Source organism: Oncorhynchus clarkii, chromosome 30 (genome assembly GCF_045791955.1).
Source record: "Oncorhynchus clarkii lewisi isolate Uvic-CL-2024 chromosome 30, UVic_Ocla_1.0, whole genome shotgun sequence".
Classification (NCBI taxonomy): domain Eukaryota; kingdom Metazoa; phylum Chordata; class Actinopteri; order Salmoniformes; family Salmonidae; genus Oncorhynchus; species Oncorhynchus clarkii.
Window position 1 is genome coordinate 23,824,730 of NC_092176.1, and position 15,697 is coordinate 23,840,426.

At 42.1% G+C, this 15,697-nt stretch overlaps 3 protein-coding genes across 3 annotated transcripts; 1 reads left to right on the forward strand and 2 right to left on the reverse strand.

The window, feature by feature from the left end:
- Nucleotides 1-296: 296 nt before the first annotated feature.
- Nucleotides 297-4,493, reverse strand: LOC139389249 (acetyl-CoA acyltransferase 2). The gene is made up of 10 exons (XM_071135781.1): nt 4,334-4,493; nt 3,538-3,704; nt 3,309-3,437; nt 2,890-3,006; nt 2,607-2,754; nt 2,245-2,420; nt 1,911-2,040; nt 1,717-1,787; nt 1,386-1,540; nt 297-1,167 (listed from the first exon to the last, which is right to left on the reverse strand). Exons 1-10 carry the CDS (start codon nt 4,347-4,349, stop codon nt 1,083-1,085), a joined length of 1,194 nt encoding a protein of 397 aa, XP_070991882.1. The 5' UTR covers nt 4,350-4,493; the 3' UTR covers nt 297-1,082.
- A 1,072-nt stretch (nt 4,494-5,565) lies between these two features.
- On the forward strand, nt 5,566-8,739 carry LOC139389947 (mitochondrial ribosomal protein L40). Its single transcript, XM_071136985.1, has 5 exons — nt 5,566-5,798; nt 7,038-7,121; nt 7,265-7,420; nt 7,796-7,877; nt 8,026-8,739. Exons 1-5 carry the CDS (start codon nt 5,728-5,730, stop codon nt 8,251-8,253), a joined length of 621 nt encoding a protein of 206 aa, XP_070993086.1. The 5' UTR covers nt 5,566-5,727; the 3' UTR covers nt 8,254-8,739.
- Nucleotides 8,740-10,457: 1,718 nt separating this feature from the next.
- On the reverse strand, nt 10,458-11,783 carry c30h22orf39 (chromosome 30 C22orf39 homolog). Its single transcript, XM_071136335.1, has 3 exons — nt 11,778-11,783; nt 10,761-10,928; nt 10,458-10,565 (listed from the first exon to the last, which is right to left on the reverse strand). The coding sequence occupies exons 1-3, from the start codon at nt 11,781-11,783 to the stop codon at nt 10,458-10,460; spliced, it is 282 nt and encodes a 93-aa protein (XP_070992436.1).
- Between the last annotated feature and the right edge of the window lie 3,914 nt (nt 11,784-15,697).

Below are 15,697 nucleotides of genomic sequence, written 5' to 3' on the forward strand. Positions count from 1 at the left end.
CCCGTAGACATTTCCACGTCACAATAACAGCACTTACAGTTGACCGGGGCAGTTCTAGCAGGGCAGACATTTGACAAATTGACTTGCTAGAAAGCTGGCATCCTATGACAGTGCCACATTGAAAGTCTGAGGTTTTCAGTAAGGCCATTCTATGGCCAATGTTTGTCTGTGGAGATTGCATATGTGGCTGAAACAGCTGAAGCCACTACTTTGAAGGGGTGTCAACTTCAGGCTATAGACAGTGAAAGACCTAGTAACTATGACATGATACTCCATAAAGAATCAACAACAATCTCACACATTAATTTGTGAATCCCAGGTTCACTTTAATCATAAAAAAAACAAGATCTTTACAGGCAACCTTACATCATACACACATCTCACATATATATCCAGTAGATAAGGCAATGGTGATCCATGCAAAGGAGTGATAATTCAGGCAAGAAATTCTGGATCAATTATGCAGTTACTTCTCTTTCCACAGAAAGCAACATTGGTTACCTCAACTCAATAACACTCACCTCAACTATTCATATACTACAGCGAGATGTAAATGGTATGTCCTGCTATGAGCTAGCATTGTCTCCAAGGCAAACAAAGACTTACAAAAACAGGAGTTAGCCCTTCAGATTCACAAGGCCTCTTTAAGCAGATTGTTCATGTATGGCAACCATACTGTCTTTTAGAAAAAGGTAACAGGAATATGAAACATCCAAGAAAGGAAGTTTAGACATTTATGTTCCTAAACATACAAATACCATTGTCTTCTGTGTTCAGAGAAACAGCAACCATTTTCTGGAGTAATTATGAGATCTTTGTATTTTTTTCTGAGTGTAGATGCTGGAGTCATGTCTAATTTGAAGTGTGGGTCAAACGTACAAAGAGCCTAATTTTTTATTTATTTTTTACATTGGAAGGTGGATATTCTTACATTAAGTCAATACTAAGAAAACTCTACCTTGGACAAAAACATAAGGTCTTACTCGAGTGTGTATATGGCATGTACTCTATTGAGTATGTAGGGTGTGGTGTGTGTTAAGAGTGTGGATGGTATTCTAATTGTGGATGGTTTGCTCGGTTCCTCAGTGAGTGTTCTCTATGATTATGGCGATACCCTGACCACCACCGATGCAAGCTGATCCCACAGCATACTTTCCCCCAATCCGCCTGAAGGAGAGAGCAAAATCACAAAATGGAAATCACTCACCTGTGAGATAATATGAATTGCTCAGCCATTGAATAGCGTTATTTATTGGTTTAGCTCCTGTATGCTGAGGTATAGAACAGCCCTTAGCCGTGGTATATTGGTCAGATACACTGTTTGTTGAACTACATAGAATGATAAGTAGTGCTCTGAGTAGTAAGAAGACTGCTGGTGTGGTTACCTGAGCTCGTGGACCAGGTGAGCAGTGATGCGTGCTCCAGAGGCTCCCAGGGGGTGGCCAATGGCAATAGCCCCCCCATCAGCATTACTCTTCTCTGGGTCCAGACCCAATGCCTTGGCAACAGCCAGGTACTGAGCAGCAAATGCCTCATTCACCTGATAGACAGCAAAGGTGAGAAAGAGGACATGAGAAGTCAGAGCAGGAGAAAGAGAAACAGTGAGAAGGAGGAAGTCAATTCTATAGGGTGCAAGGAGATTGAGTAAAGCAAAACAATATCTGCAATTTCCTGCACCAGTTCCTACTTCCTATTCATGAACTTAGACAAGCATACCTCCACCAGATCCATGTCTTGGAGGGTGAGACCTGCTTTCTTCAGGGCTTCTGTGATGGCTGGGACTGGGCCTGAGGGGGAGAATGACAGAATCTTACCAACAGAAACCACTAGATGGCCATGCTGGAAAGGACTATATTTGGCTGTATCATATGTTTTCATCAAGTACATGAGATATGTTGCCAGTCACCCACCGATTCCCATAATGCTTGGGTCACAGCCGGAGACGTGATAGGCCACTATTCTTGCCAATGGGGTGAGCTTGTGCTCCTTCACAGCTTCCTCACTGGCTATCACCACAGCAGCAGCGCCATCAGACACACCCTGTTGAAAAGGAGCGTATCTTGCAGAACAGTACATTCAAAACTAGCACAGGATTTAAACCTAGCACACAAAAACGATCTGCACGCCATTTAAAACCGGTGTGCTTGGGGACAGACTGAATGTGATACTCCGTTGGCAAGCGCTGGTAGGAACTGGGTGAAAGGGCTTGGACCCAGAAGTTAATCGGTTTTGTTAAGAACTCACTGATGCGTTGGCGGCAGTAACCGTTCCTCCCTTTTTGAAGACAGGGGGTAGCCTAGCCATCTGCTCCAGGGTGGTCTGGGGACGAGGGTGCTCATCCTGGGTCATGGGTACTTTGCCCTTCTTTGCCTTCACGTCGATGGGTGCTATCTCTGCCGTGTAGTGGCCCGCCTCATGGGCTAAGGTTTAGAGCGCACACAGACAAAGTCAGTGATGTAGTCAGCATTCAGATAAAAATCTGGAAAAACTGTTCATTGTCATGACAAAATACAGAAGTATTTCTGGTTTACCGAGGACAGATAATCAGGAATTCCTTATTAAAATCAGGATAGTCTTCATGCCTTAAGTAAGGGTTGACCTCTAACCTGCCTTCCACCTCTGCTGGGTCTGGTGAGCGTATTTGTCACAGTCGTCTCTGCTGATCTCATATTTCACTGCCAGGTTCTCTGCTGTGATGCCCATGGGGATCTTAATGTGCAGGTCAGTAAGCCCCGCCCACAGAGTGTCCTCTAGCTGAGACAAATACAGAACACATTAGTTTAGTCCTTGGCATTGGTTTAGAGCAGCTGTTAAAGGGCTCTTGCAGTCAAAAATTATCAAAACCACACACATTTGGTTCTTACCGCTCCTCATTTATTAATTCAATACCTTGAGGTCGAGTCCGAACTTGGTTCCGAAGCGGACGTTGCGGACAGCGTATGGCGCCTGGCTCATGCTCTCCGAGCCGCCACACAGCACCACCTCTGAATCCTTCAAACAGATTTCCTACAGAGACATACAGGGTCTTAAAAGGGGACAAACGCACAAGGCTGCGAATGTTCCTAAGCAATTAGCAGAGGAAGAAACCATGCACCTACAATTGACCTACAAACAAAAAGGGTAGGTGACACTGCAGCAGAAAGAACTTTCCTGGGGTCTCTGTGACAAACTTTGTATAATATATATTTTTTAATTATAGTGTACAGTGGGCAGGAGTCCAGTTCAGACAGAGATACATTAAGAAATGCTCAGTGGAGAGTAACAGTGTAGATTATGTAGAGTCTTAGTGCTTAGTGTGTCTACTGTACCTGAGCGCCATTGATGATTGACTGAAAGCCGGACCCACACAGGCGGTTCACGGTGAGAGCAGGCACTGGAATGGGCACCCCACACCTCAGGCCCACGTGACGGGCAATGTATGGAGCATCTGCAGAGCTCTGGAGAGAAAGAGAATCTGTCTTATTAAGTCAACTCTCACATTTCCTTCCTAGAGAGTTTATCCTTGCCTCAGCTTGCCCTTTGGAGTTTTAGACACACCTGCATTACGTTTCCAAAGATAACACTGTTGACAAGCTCAGGTGCAACTCCCCCAGCAGCAAGGGCAGCCTTGGAGGCATGCTCTGCTAGGTCTGTTGCACTGTGATCCTTCAGCACCCCACCGTAGGTTCCAAACGGGGTCCGCTTAGCAGACACAATAAACACATCTGGATGGAGAGAAAGAGAAGTCGGTGTGAGGTGACTAATCAAGCTTTCCTGCAGCTTTGGACATGGTTTGAGTGACAAAACAGTAAAAATATTGGACTTAAAAAGGCTGTCTTGCCTACTCTCACTGCATAAACGTTTGAGAGCTCTATCATAAAACTCCACTGCAGTGTCATTGCAATTCTCATGTCACCTTCACCCTACATTCATTTTCAACTCAACTAGCCTTTAGAAATGAAACGATAGAGGCAACTGTCAGTTGTTGAATATGTAGAGGGCAGACACATGACAAGAAATAAACAAGTTTACATGTAGAGACAGACTGACAAATGTCCTTTATTCATTCATTCAGAATAATGATCACAGCTGGAGGCTAAACGGTGACAACTCTAAAGGGGAACACAATGTTTAAATTCACAAATGTAGGCTATAGTCAGTAGTGAGCAACTAGCCATGAACAATAGTTTGAACTTCGTCGACTGTCTGGAGCTTCTAGTTATAATTTGGCAGACAGACAAGCTATCAACGTTACTACGCAGACACCTTTGCAGAGCAAGATAAACATGTTAGCAGAAAACTAAAGCATGCATTTCGTGGTGCGTGGTTTATGAAAAATAACAATATTACTTACTTCTGAGCAGTGACATAACGTTGATTCCTCCTTACGTCCACGAAGGTCAATGTATCTGTTTGAACCGGGAGTCAATTTAAGGGCGCTTTTATGACAAACTCTGGCAATCTTGGGTCGTCACTAGTTACCACAGCCACAAAGTCATAAACCCCACCCATTTCTACAATTCATATTCTTAAAGGGTGTTTTTAAACCTAACCTTAACCACACTGCTAACCGTATGCCTAACCTTAAATTATGACAAAAAGCACATTCTTGTTTTCATGATTTTTTACCATATAGACCATTTATACATTGAGGCTGTGGTAACTAGTGGAAATTTGACCTTTTGCCTAAATAATGTGTATCTAATCATTGAGACAACAACATTCGACAAAATAACTCTGATCAACATGTTTCTGTAAGGAAATGTTAAATGGTTACTTGTACAATATTTATTCAGTTATGTAGCTATGCTTACTTGAAAAAGTGTCTAATGTTACTGACAAATTGTATCTCTGATGTAACCAGTGCAATCTGGTCTCAGAGCATATCTTGTTATTCTTTATGTAAATCAAGGACACTCCGTTTAGTATGATATTCTACTTTCGTATGGTATGTATTAATTTGTGGATGTCCATCACCCATTTGTATGACATGTTACGAATTACAATTCGTATTATATCTTACGAATTAGCAAAACGTACAATATGTTACAAATATATTAAACACATGATATATTACGAAAATGCAAAATGTGCAATATGTTACGAATTAGCTAAAAGTGTTATATATTACGAATTTAAAAGACTCTCAATGTGTTACAAATTTGCAAAATGTGCAATATTGTAATGAAACAGCAGGGAGCAGGTCTCTAACCCTCGACCTTCTAGCCCGAGGTCCCCAGGGTCGTTACAATATGTTACGAATTTGCTAAACGAATGATTATGTAGCGACCCGCATAGACAGCTGTGTGTTATGTGTTAGGATATAGGTTAGGTTTAGCTAACATGCTAAGAAGTCCCAAAGTTGTAAGTAGTGGAAAAGTTGCTGATTATCAAAAATGTGTTGCTAACGTTTGCGTTATACACCCAACCACTCACCTCAACCAACCACCTAAGTAACCATCTGTCTTATGCAACCATACTGAACGTAACATATCATACCAAATGGCGTGTATTTACGTACATAATAATACGACATGCTCTGAGACCGAGTTGCAACGTAACGTGAGCGAGGCGAGCTACAACAATGGGATCGAAAGTGTCCATCTGAAGCTCGAGCTAAATTTACGTCTGTTTCAAGTTGCACTTCCGTCCTGCGGCTGTCAAGGGGACCGCAATGATAAAATGTGTTGATACACGTGAATAACCTCATCTGATTTGATTGAATAGTAATCAAATAGTATATCGATCATGTCCATTGTTATATCGCGTGCCCTGTGTAGGGTATTGTCCCGACAGACTGCAGTGCCAACTAACGTTAGGTGAGTTGTCTCATGCAATTCTGGTTAGCATAGGCAAGCTAGCTAACGTTAGCTACAGCAGTTGGAACATGTTTTCTTTTCTCATCCAGCTGTATTCTAAAACCTGAGCAAGTTAGCCAACTACGTTATCTATTCACTGCAGTGGAGTTCCACCAGGTTCGATTTGGGGTCTGGTAGTGTTCAGTTTATATATTTTACCTATTGGCAGTGTTATCAGAAGGCACAGATTGATTTTCACTGCTACGCAGACAATACACACATTTGCATTCCTGTGTCACCAGAAGATTTTGGCTCCACGGATAAATTATTAGACTGTATTAGTGATTTAAATACTCGGATGGTTCACAACTTCCTCAAGCTAAATCAACACAAGACGAGGTACTTATTGTTGGAGCCAAAGCACAGAGAAAATCAAGCTGCACATTTTAACTCACTGGCAATACAAATAAACACCAGGTACATAACATAGGTGTTGTTTTAGATTCTGAAAAACATGTTGAATCACACATTAGGAATGTGACCAAAATAGCTTTTTTTTTACCACCTAAGGAACATTGCCAAGGTGCGACCATTTCTCTCAGGCTGATACAGAGAGACTGTAATGCTATCCTGTCTGGTCTACCTTAGAAAGCCATTGGTCAACTGCAAAACATACAGAATGCAGCAGCGTGGGTACTGACCAAGACCAGACGGAGAGCTGGTTTTAAGGTCTCTGCACTGGCTGCCTATTAGTTTTAAAATTCATTTTAAGATAATTCTATTGTTTAAAAAAAAATCAATCCACAATTGTGCACCCCAATACATGTCAGACATGCATTTAAGTTATGTACCCAGTAGGTCCCTCAGGTCCTCTGGCACTGGCCTTTTAACTATCCCAAAGCCTAGGACCAAGAGGCAGGCAGCTGTTAGTTATTATGCCCCCAGCCTCTGGAATAGCGTACCTGAGGGGGGCTGAAACTGTAGACATAAAGAGTTCTTAAAACACATCTTTTCAGCTTTGCCTCTCCTTAGGGTGCTTTTTGGTTGTTTAGTTTGTCATTCTTTTTGTTTTTTATCATGTTTGTTGTGTAGTAAATACTTCAGCTTTTATTTTCATTTGTTTTTTCCTGTAAAGCACACCACATTGCATTCCATGTCTGAAATGTGCTTTATAAAGCTTGATTTGATCTGTTACAGTGGCTAGATTGAGCTAACTAGTAGTTCTCCCCTTCCTCTGATTTGGTATGTTGTTCTGCACAGCTTTTTGATGGGAGTGGACGGTCATGTCAGTCAAGGTCCTTGGTTTGCATCTGTCCTCACATTGAAGACATCTGCGCCACTAAGGTAGGTTGAAAATCCTTTTGTCTATAAAGGGTTTGTTCTCTGGTGCACTTTCAGACTCTCTTTGCAGTTCCCTTAGGCACCATTTGTTATAAATGCACTACAAGCTCAACTTTCACTCATTCTGCCTGCGTGTGCTCTAACAGAGCAGAGCCCAAGAAGAAGAAGAAAGTGGACCCTCGTAGAGAGCAGATGGTGAGAGAGAGACTGAAGAAGAAATTGAAGAAGCTGGAGAGAGTTCCTCCTGAGCTCATTCCCATTGAAGACTTCACAACCCCAGCCAAATACATGGACGAGACCAGGTATGGCTCACCCACCTTTAGTGTTTAAATTAATGGAGTGGCTGACATTCCCATACAAAATCTGGGCACCACCATGAGTTACTATGGTGGGCACACCCTACCATTGAAGTAGGCACATCCATAAGCTTGGAATATTTACTGTTGCTTCACCCCCAACAGTCAATAGTGGCTTAGTTTGAACCCTGCTTACCATAGTGATCTCCAGCAATAGTCTTAGAAACACACCAAAATCAGCTGATGGATTGAAATTGAGTATGATGCTGTGCTTAACTGATTGTTCTGTTGAGTGACACACTATTAGTGCAATCCAAATGAATTTCGCTGTCCTAATGTACACCTGAATAGGTCCCTACTCTATTTGTTTGTTTTTCCTAGGGTGCGTGGTGCTGCTCAGCTTCCCTTTGAGGAGAGTGAACGTCGGGCTCTACTGCTGAAGGAGTGGTCCCGCTACAAACAGGTAAATGTGATCTTGTAAGCCATTGTTGGTTTAAACTATCACTACAGTCATATTTGGAAGCAGAAATCAGTGAGCAGCCATTGACAGTACCTTCTTTGTAGACATTTTGATATACCCAGTTTCTGTGCCACATTTTGACTTTCTGCAGACCCAACACCGGGCAGAGATGGAGGCAGTAGGCCTGGCTGTGGAGGCCCAGAGGGAGGCTCTGGAGGAGCTGAGGCTGGAGTCAGAGGAGCTCTACCAGGCAGCACTGAGGCCAGACCCCTTGCTCTTCCCCTTCAACCACCAGGGACCCAGCTACACACCGCCCAAGGCCCAGTATGAGGCACCTGAAGGCAAATACAACAACATCACCAAAGTCTACACCCAGTGAGAGGGTGGCAGCATTAACATTGTGAGCATAACATGTGTTGACATGGTTATTACATCCCCTGGTCTTTACATGATTTGGACAGACTAAATATTTGACGAGCATGTTCATGAAAATAGTTTAGACATGAAAGCTAGAACAACCTCCCTGCCACCAATAGTGGATGGATGTCTCATTCAAAGGGTATTTCAACCGCTTACCGACCAGAGGACCATGACCCCGTCATATTCATCGTATTGACAACTGCCCTGTCATGGAACAAGTTTCAATTCACACTCATAAAGTGATTCACATTCTGTACTGTATTGTTACATTCATAAACGTCATAGTTTAAATACAACCAGTAAGTAAAACATACCAGAGGGTTGAAAAAGGATTCACTTTTTCATGTATTTTTATTATATACATTTGAATGTATATAACAGACTGTAGATGAGGTATCCTGTGAACTAATAAAGACAAAGAGCCCATGTAATGGTGTTACAGAAACACTGGCCTCCATTTCAATAGGTAGAGAAACATACAAGCGCTCACTTGAGTCTTTCCACACAATGACCTAGACAGTATAAAAAAAAGTCAGACCACTGGTGCAACCCAGAATACTGTATGGTATGGTGCTGTTACCCTTATGCCAATACAGTAATTATTTTCACCAAAATACACTCACCGGCCAGTTTGTTAGGTACACCACCCCGTTCATGAAAATGGATCGCTCCTACAGTCACCTGGCCGTGGCTTGTTATATAAAGCAGACAGGCTTCGAAGCTTTTAGTTACTGTTCGATTGAACGTTAGAATGGGCAAAACAAGTGATCTAAGTGACTGAGTGTGGCATGATCGTCGGTGCCAGGCGCGCCGGACTCTGTATCAGAAATGGCCGCCCTCCTGGGCTTTTCACTCACAAGTGTTTAGGGTTTACCGAGAATGGTGCAACAAACAAAAAACATGCAGTCCTGTGGGAGAAAACAGCTCGTTAATGAGAGAGATCGAAGAAAGGCAAGAATCATCCAAGCTAACAGGCGGTCCACAAAGGGACAAATAACAGTACAGTGCAGTACAACAGTAATATGCAGAACGGCATCTCGGAACGAACAACTCATTGATCCTTGTCACGGATGGGCTATTGTAGCAGACTGCCACACCGGGTTCCACTCCTATCAGATAAAAACAAGAAATGGCTCCAGTGGGCACACAGTCACCAACACTTGAAAATTGAGCAGTGGAAATCATTGCCTGGAACATGACAGCGAGGTCAGTTTACTTGAGTGGCCTGCCCAGTCCCCAGACCTCAACCCAATAGACCATCTTAGGGATGAGCAGGAACGAGCTGTTTTGTAACATTAAATGTACCGCCATCCAATCTGCAGCAACTGTGCGATGCCATCGCGTCATCATGGACCAACATCCCTGTGGAATGTTTCAGACACCTTGTAGAATGCCCCAAAGAATTCAGGCTGCTCTGGAGGCAAGGGGGGTCCTAATAAACTGGCCAGTGAGTGGATATCATTGCTCAGTATATTGCTCACGCATATCTTAATTTGTATAACTTATGGAAAGAATAGAAAGCACATTTTCACAATCAATACTTGTGTTATTGATCTCGGTGTAGAACGCTGTGACTTTCAAGTGTAACAGTTGCAGAGCAAGGGGAACAACTACTTCAAGGTCTCAGAGCGAGTGACATCACCGATTGAAACGCTATTAGCACCCCGCTAACTAGCTAGCCATTTCACATCGGTTACACAAGCAGTAGAGGTACACTCTCCTAATACCATTGGAGTACACTGGACACCTCTGGGAAGAAACCATTTATGACAGAGTGGTTCTGGTGGTCCTGGAGAGCAGGCTTTTCCCCAGACAACTGAACTAAACTAAACAAAAAGCCTTCACACCCTCTGCAGGGGGCATATTCAGCTAAGTTACAGAACATTCAGATGTAATACATTGTGTAGAACAGACATTCTGTCATGAACAAATACAACTTTTACCAGCTCTATACATAACAATTATAGATGCAATGTCAATATATTAGTCTGAATTAGCCACAGGGTCCTGGTTTACTAGCCACAACTATACTGTGATTTAGTTTGTAACTCTACTGTGATTTAGTTTACGTAACTAAACAGACCTTCGATGCTACATTGTGGTTGGTTTGGCCATGGCAGTGTTAACTCGGGATGGTTAAGACTGGGAATCCAGGGGCTTCCCCTAGTGCAGGGCCATGTGCCAGTCTCTGGGCGGATCTCGTCTCAGGTCCCACACAGGGGTGAACTTTCTCTGCTCCACCATCCGGTTCCTCTCACTCTGCTGTAATGACTCCCGGGGTAAGGGGAGGACAGTCAGAGTTGGTTTGGGGACAGTGCAAGAGAGATCTTTCACAATTTCCTGTTTATAAGCAAACTGTAGCCAATATTTCTGGATGTTGATGGCATTTGCCCTGTAAATGCAGGATTGCTGGTTCCTGTGCTGCTTAGGCCGTTTCAGTGATGATGATTGAGTGCTCAACTGTACCTTGGTCTCTGGACTTGGGTTCTTCTCCCACTCTCGACATGTGTAGTAGTCTTCCTTCCACTGCCAGCAGGAGGGGGATGTGCCATGCGTATAGTAGTTATGGAAACGGTTCCACAGGCTTTTGCAGGGTCTGAATTCACGCCAGTAGTCATCACAGGTCCGGGGTGGCTAGGGAGATTATAATTACAGGTAATTAGTAGACTTGGGTGGCATACCGTATAACGAGGTATTTGGAAATAGCCATGGGATGGTTTTACAATACCGTCAAAACGATTTCTTCGTTTTTGTTATTATAAATGTGAATATTTGTTGGTACTTTCTAAGTAAATACCTGAAGTCAAATTGTGCAATATGTTAGGAGATAAAGAAGATCGCGTTCATTTCACCTGCCACATAATTTTTCATTATTAATCTTACCGACCGAGGTAAAGACAGTTTTAAATTCGATATTCGCGCTTTCAAACCACTTGAGCCACAGACTCCAAATAAGTGTCATGATGTTGGAAAAATTGCGCACAACATTGCACAAGTTTTATTTTCACGATTTAGACATGAATGTGCTTTCCAAAGCTAATAAACATGTGGAACTGTGAGCAGCGTTTCGTATTCCTAGTTGAATTAGTTAGGGAGCGTGAACAAAGTACAAACTTTTTTTACATTAAAATTTCAATAGCTCCTTGGTCATGTGACATACTTACTTCAAACAAGGTTCAGAATGTCCACTGACTACTCTTCTATATTGCACACCCTTTAGTTTGTCAATTTTCATCTCACAAGATTTTGTGTGAATTTTTCAAAATGTAGAATTTCAATAGCTCCTTAGTCATGTGACCTGGTGACTTCAAACAAGGTTCAGAATGTCCACTCAGTGGGCCTACACATTGCACACCCTTTAGTTTGTCCATTTTCTTTATCTCACATGGTTTCCCATCAATTTTTCCAAATTTAGAATTTCAATAGCTCCTTGGTCTTGTGACTAACTGACCTCACAAGGTTCATAATGTCCACTGACCATACCTTCATATTGCACACTCTGATGTTTGTCTACTTTCATCTCATGCTATTAGACTTAAATCTGTAAGCTTTGCAGAACTTCATTTTACATGGGTGTTTAAAAATAAAACTTTTCCATCCTCGCAATAGCTATCTTTCACATGGACACTGAAAAGATCTGCAAATAGCTGTATGTGGTATGGATCAAGGACAGGAGCGGTGTTCATACAGAGGTGCTTAAAGGAAGGAGCACAGGTAGGCCTTATGAAAAACAGAGTTTCATATGCTCTTTTTAATCACAGTAATAGGCAGTGATTTGTCAGTCACAGTGAGCTTGATAACGTGAAAGAATCCTTTTTATAGCATCACTTTCATATACTGTACATTAAGACAAATCCTTCTACGTTGAGTATTAGAACTCAGTTTACATAACCTGATAATGACTTGATACTTGAGTGCATTCACAACAAGCCAGGTGAGGACAACTTACAAAATGCAATATTGCATTTGAGGGTTCGTTTTTTCTAATGAAAATAGTTATTTGATGCATGGCCTACTATTTCTAACTGGGAAAATAAATTCCTATGTCTTTTGTGAGTAAAATCCTTTTTCCAAAATTGATTTAGGTACATTTTTGTGAAAGGTATGAGGGTTGTGATATGGGTCATTTAATAGTACAATCATTTAAGGGATAAATACATTCTATATTGCTTCCCCAGTTTCTGCATGAACCATCAGGCCAAGTGTTTTTGGTTGACCCTGCTGGACAGAAAGAGAAGGAGGAATCGGAAACACGCTGCATTCAAATTCAGGTCTTAGTTATTCCATTGTACTGGATCAAATACATATTAGCATTTTACATACATTAATAAGTGTAATACTTTTTATGACATACTGTGAAAAACTCTCTTAGCTGCTGGCTCTGTCACTTTCAGACATGCGCAGAGCAGACTTGAACCACAGGGGTTCTCTGTAAAGAGAGAGTAATCCAGAAGGCGCAGACACACCCCTTGACTTTCAATTGGCACCGTTGACCTGTATATATCCTCTCCTGATTGGCTCTGTGGTGCACAGTCTGGCAGTCTGACTAAAGTGCCAGAGGTATGAGGAGAGACATTCTCCTTTGTATTTATGGGAACAAATATTTCCTAACACTTTGGATCCTATTCTTGGACAGTTAGAAGACAATGCATCAATGCAAAAAAAAAGTGTATTACTAGTTACTGTCCATGAGGAACCTCAACCTTGTGGTTCCTTTGTTTGTTTGGGCCAATAAAGTGCCAACTCAATTCTACCACTGACTAGTCTCTCATGCCCCTATGAACGGGGACACGGGACAATAGTTTTTAATCTAAACCAGACCTTTTTTACTGGAGTACACTAACCCCTAATTGGGTCTCTTTTCTTGACACACAACAGCAGTTTACCAGATAACAAGTCAAAAAGAACAAAAAGTAGATTGTTGTAAGGGTGTATTACGTCCTGTGCTGGCCCCATTGTCATATCCATTCTGGATTCTGAGTGGTAAAATCAGAGCTGAAAAATGTCTATGTATGTGTATACCTTTTCCGCCAAGACAGAACTGCCAAAGGGGGTGGAGTTGCAATCTACTGCAGAGTTCTGTCATGCTATCCAGGTCTTTTTAAAAGTAGAAGGTCGAACTGCCCAAACAGTTTGAGCTTCTACTTTTAAAAATCCACCTTTCCAGAAATAAGTCACTCACTTGTTACAGACCCCCCTCAGCCCACAGCTGTGCTCTGGACACCATATGTGAATTATTTGCCCCCTATTTATCTTCAGAGTTTGTACTGTTAGGTGACCTAAACTGGGATATGTTTAGCACCCCGGCCGTCCTACAATCTAAGCTAGATGCCCTCAATCTCACCCAAATTATGATGAAATCTACCAGGTACAACCCCAAATCAGTAACCTCGGGCATCCTCATAGATATAATCTTGACCAACCTGTCCTCTAAATACACCTCTGCTGTCTTCAACCAGGATCTCAGCAATCACTGCCTCATTGCCTGCGTCCATAATGGGTCTGCGGTCAAACGACCACCCCTCATCACAGTCAAAAGCTCCCTAAAACACTTCAGCGAGCAGACCTTTCTAATTGACCTGGCCCGGGTATCCTGGAAAGATATTGACCTCATTCCGTCAGTAGAGGATGCCTGGTTATTCTTTAAAAGTGCTTTCCTCACCATCTTAAATAAGCATGCTCCAATAAAAAAAATGTGAATCAGGAACAGATATACAGTAGGGCAAAAAAGTATTTAGTCAGCCACCAATTGTGCAAGTTCTCCCACTTAAAAAGACGAGAGAGGCCTGTAATTTTCATCATAGGTACACTTAAACTATGACAGACAAAATTAGAAAAAAAATCCAGAAAATCACATTAAGATTTTTTATGAATTTATTTGCAAATTATGGTGGAAAATAAGTATTTGGTCACCTACAAACAAGCAATATTTCTGGCTCTCACAGACCTGTAACTTCTTCTTTAAGAGGCTCCTCTGTCCTCCACTCGTTACCTGTATTAATGGAACCTGTTTGAACTTGTTATCAGTATAAAAGACACCTGTCCACAACCTCAAACAGTCACACTCCAAACTCCACTATGGCCAAGACCAAAGAGCTGTCAAAGGACACCAGAAACAAAATTGTAGACCTGCACCAGGCTGGGAAGACTGAATCTGCAATAGGTAAGCAGCTTGGTTTGAAGATATCAACTGTGGGAGCAATTATTAGGAAATGGAAGACATACAAGACCACTGATAATCTCCCTCGATCTGGGGCTCCACGCAAGATCTCACCCCGTGGGGTCAAAATGATCACAAGAACGGTGAGCAAAAATCCCAGAACCACACGGGGGGACCTAGTGAATGACCTGCAGAGAGCTGGGACCAAAGCAACAAAGCCTACCATCAGTAGCACACCACGCCGCCAGGGACTCAAATCCTGCAGTGCCAGACGTGTCCCCCTGCTTAAGCCAGTACATGTCCAGGCCCGTCTGAAGTTTGCTAGAGAGCATTTGGATGATCCAGAAGAAGATTGGGAGAATGTCATATGGTCAGATGAAACCAAAATATAACTTTTTGGAAAATTCATGTAAAATCTTGTGAGATGAAAATGGACAAATTAAAGGGTGTGCAATATAGAAGAGTAATCAGTGGACATACTGAACCTTGTTTGAGTCCCTAGGTCACATGACCAAGGAGCTATTTAAATTTTACATTTGGAAGAATTAATGTAAAAACATGTGAGATGAAAATGGACAAACTAAAGGGTGTGCAATATAGAAGGGTAGTCAGTGGACATTCTGAACCTTGTTTGATTCCAGTAGGTCATATGACCAACGAGCTATTGATATTCAAAAATGTAAACAAATTTAAAATAGTACGAGATGTAAATCGACAAAAAATAATTGTGTGCAATGTGTGTCTATGCCATCGGGTTAGCTAGAACCAGTTTTGAACGTTTTAGGAGTAATGGTTAAATAGCTATTGTAATTTGTAACATGTGATTTGTCACTATGTTGACAGTCCCTAACTGCTGTTGATGGACGTAAGGAAAACTACAGGAGAATATCCAATTTACCTCGGTTCCAGTTAGGTGGTGTTTGTTTACAAGAGACGAGAGACCGGAGACTTGTTGTGAGTCACTCATACTGCTTACACATAGGATTCACGGTAGGTAGCCTGTAAAAACAACATTTCTATTTTTACCTCTTTCTTTTCGGTATTCGCCTTTTATGTAGCCATTGTTTTTGTCAGGAACCTGTTGTGCGACCGTTGTCACGGTAACTTGACAGCTGCATGTTCTAAGTTCCTCATTTTAAATTCAGACCTTCCACTACTTCCCTTCCTTCACATTCACAACAGTAAGTTAGCAGCTTGTAATAGCCTACTTGTAAATAATTACCTTGCTATTCCTGCTATGGTG